Source organism: Monopterus albus, unplaced genomic scaffold (assembly GCF_001952655.1).
Source record: "Monopterus albus unplaced genomic scaffold, M_albus_1.0 scaffold29.1, whole genome shotgun sequence".
In the NCBI taxonomy this organism is placed as follows: Eukaryota; Metazoa; Chordata; class Actinopteri; order Synbranchiformes; family Synbranchidae; genus Monopterus; species Monopterus albus.
Window position 1 is genome coordinate 2,847,935 of NW_018127909.1, and position 2,144 is coordinate 2,850,078.

The 2,144-nt window shown below is 39.5% G+C and overlaps 1 protein-coding gene across 1 annotated transcript in view; it reads right to left on the minus strand.

Moving 5' to 3' along the window:
• Window positions 1-73: 73 nt before the first annotated feature.
• Window positions 74-2,144, minus strand: part of dok7b (docking protein 7b) — a 29,476-nt gene continuing 27,405 nt past the window's right edge. The window contains exons 9-12 of the mRNA XM_020596210.1: window positions 1,488-1,559; window positions 1,032-1,077; window positions 153-287; window positions 74-84 (exon numbers count right to left, since the gene is read on the minus strand). Coding sequence (XP_020451866.1) covers window positions 74-84; window positions 153-287; window positions 1,032-1,077; window positions 1,488-1,559 — 264 coding nt within the window. The remainder of the gene's footprint in view (window positions 85-152; window positions 288-1,031; window positions 1,078-1,487; window positions 1,560-2,144) is intronic.

The window sequence follows — 2,144 nt, forward strand, 5'->3', positions numbered from 1 at the left end:
GGGGGGGGGGGGAGGGGGGGGGGGGAGCAGCTGTAGAGGTGATCCCAGAGCAGCAGGATGAAATTTTGGTACATCATCCGTAGGCTTCCCTGATAAATAAAAAAAAAAAAGAACCTGGAAAACAATTATCAGAAAGTATGAGATTCTCTTACTGCAGGCTGATGTCAGAGGTGGAGGTGGAGGAGCAGAGGGCGGCTGAGAGGGCAACAGCCTCTTCATAGCTGAGCAGAACTTATTACCAACGCCTCCGCAGGCATCATGTTCCTCTCTCACGCTGAGAGGAGGGTCTGGGAACACATTTTTAGCACATTAGTTTTTGACACTGATGTCGTTTCACTTTTACTCACGCTGAGACAGTGACACAGTAAGAGTAGCGATGCAACAATGGTGTGTGTAATCACCCTATTACAAAGTTGTTCATTAAAAATCTCAGATGTAAACATAAGTGTTAACAGATGACTCCAAGGAATGAAACTCATTCATTAAGCTTTTAACTTAATGAACTAAAATTCGTCATCAGGAGCAGTTTGGTGTCAGGAACCACAGCTACAGTAATCAAGTATTACATCAGTTTCCACATTTAGAAGTGCACAGCTGGTCAAACACTTGAGACTGGAACAAATGCTGTCGTCTTTTTTTGGAGTAACCATATTGTTGTGTGGATTGAATAGCCAACATCAGCTAGATGTTCAGTACCTTTCAAAAAATTAAATACTAAACACTGTATGCAGTGGAATTGATCCTTTCAGTGAACCACGCAGATTGTTTTGACTAAGCTTAATTCTGTTTAAGTTTAATTTGTAACCATTCATCATATTTTATAAACTAATTTTTTTATCTTAAAGTAACTAAAGCTGTCAAATAAACAGTGGAGGGAAAAACGACAAAATTTCCCACTGGTATAAAGTATAATTATAAAGTGGCATAAAATAAAAATATTCAAGTACAACCATCTCAGATTTTTACTTGGGTATTTGGGTAATATACTAAACGATCTTCCACTAAGCACAATGTTGCACTCACATACACACCTTGTGTATCTGCAGGAGGTGACGGGCCTGATGGCAGGTTGGCAGCCTACAAAATAAACGGTAAACAGACTGCACTTATATAGTATTTTTCTACCTTACTTGGACAAAGCACTTTACATATTCACCCATCTACATGCACACACTGGTGGCAGCAGAGATGCCATGCAGGGCACTGGCCTGGCCACCGGAACTTGGGATTCAGTGTCCTGCTCAAGGACACTTCAACATGTGGAGAACAGGAATCGAACCACCGACCCTGGCTACCAGGCTGGTAGCTAAGCCTCAGAATGATTAAATGAGCTAGGTGTGTTTATATTCTTTATAAATTCAACTTTTTCATATGTAAGACGAAGTGAGTACATTTTTCAAATGTTATGCAGTGTTGCTTTAAACATACAACAGCTCTTTTTATGGCTTCTGCCTGGCACAAGCTAAAACAGGCATGTATAATCTTACCTGTATCAAGCAGCTGTCCCTGGCAGACCTCCACTGCTCTGGTGTAATGTAGTTGTCTACACCATGACTGCACTGGTTGAAAAGAGAACACAGGTTATTGCAGAGGCAGACTGAATTGTTTCTCACTAAAATGTTCAACATTGCTACAGACTGAAAGAAAAACAGCAACTTTTCCAGTGGTGGAAGAAGTAACAGTAGCAGTACTGCAGTGTAGAAATACTCCGTTACAAATCCTGCATCCTAAATGTTACTTTACAAAAATATCAAAATTTAAAGTACCAAAAGTAAAAGTACTCGTGCAGAATGGCACATTTCACATTCTTGTACATCATATTATTGGATTATAATGGTTGATGCATTACCATTTACATCACTTTTAATGTGGCAGCTGGTAAAGGGGGGGGGGGCAATGTTTGATTTGATTTATTCTTTCAAGCATGTAAAGACAGTTGATATGTCAACACACATAATTTTACACATATCCAACAAATGCTAATCCAATATCAATTTGCTTATACCTAGTACATGCTTGAATGGAGTAGGAAGAAGTCAGACTTATCCAGTCCTACCCCATGACATCATCTTACCATCATTGGTTTGCAAGCAGTATCTCTACATAGATAATTCTCTTCTACACCACACAAGTAATATACTAAA